The 805-nt window shown below is 45.0% G+C and overlaps 1 protein-coding gene across 1 annotated transcript in view; it reads right to left on the reverse strand.

Annotated features, from left to right (window-relative positions):
* LOC102205619 (protein disulfide-isomerase TMX3-like) overlaps positions 1-750 on the reverse strand; it is a 5,732-nt gene extending 4,982 nt beyond the window's left edge. The window contains exons 1-2 of the mRNA XM_005755544.2: positions 702-750; positions 574-616 (exon numbers count right to left, since the gene is read on the reverse strand). Coding sequence (XP_005755601.1) covers positions 574-612 — 39 coding nt within the window. The 5' untranslated portion in view covers positions 613-616; positions 702-750. The remainder of the gene's footprint in view (positions 1-573; positions 617-701) is intronic.
* Between the last annotated feature and the right edge of the window lie 55 nt (positions 751-805).

An 805-nucleotide genomic window follows, 5' to 3' on the forward strand; every position in this document is an offset into this window, starting at 1 on the left:
AATCGCTCTGCTCTGATTGGACCCGACTGTAGGATCAGGTAATCGCTCTGCTCTGATTGGACCCGACTGTAGGATCAGGTAATCGCTCTGCTCTGATTGGACCCGACTGTGTTGCAGGTGGAACGTCACCTGTGTTTTTCGTGCTTTTATCAAACAGTCAGTGCGGACGTGTTCTTTATCACGTGGAGTACCGCTCGGCTCCATCCTCAGACTTGTTCAGCTTGCATCTGTTTCCCCTCAGTTACTTAATCTGCAGGTATGCTCAGGTGGCCTCAGATTTCTACTGTCTTTGAACTGAACTTGGATTAAGTCTTTGTTCTTGATCCTAATCATATTTTTTTTACCCTGGGCAAACAATTACCAATCTGTACAACCTCTTAATCAGTGATCATTGATCACCCCCCACCCCGCCGAGACCATGCAGTGCTTTCCGTGTTCTTGGTTCTTCTTATTCGGTTGTGTTTTAACGCTGCTGCATTCTGTGTTGCTGCTGCAGACACGTAGTGTTTAGTATTATTATTAAGTACAAATAAAAATAAGTACACACATTACACAGAGTAAACTCATCTGTACCTTGATGAGCCAGATTTCATCGTCTCCTTTTGTCTCCATGAAGCTGAAAAGACGATCAATCAGCCTGATTAGTGATTACTGATCATCAACCTAAAGTCAGTTAAATTCAACATTCAGTTTGAACTCACGAATCATCGAGCTCCTCCACGAACGCCGCCGCAGACGCAAACAGCAGCACTGACCACACACACACACACACACACACACACACACACACACACACACACACACA

This window comes from Pundamilia nyererei, unplaced genomic scaffold, assembly GCF_000239375.1.
Source record: "Pundamilia nyererei isolate P.nyererei 1_Seehausen unplaced genomic scaffold, PunNye1.0 scaffold01842, whole genome shotgun sequence".
NCBI classification, from domain to species: Eukaryota; Metazoa; Chordata; class Actinopteri; order Cichliformes; family Cichlidae; genus Pundamilia; species Pundamilia nyererei.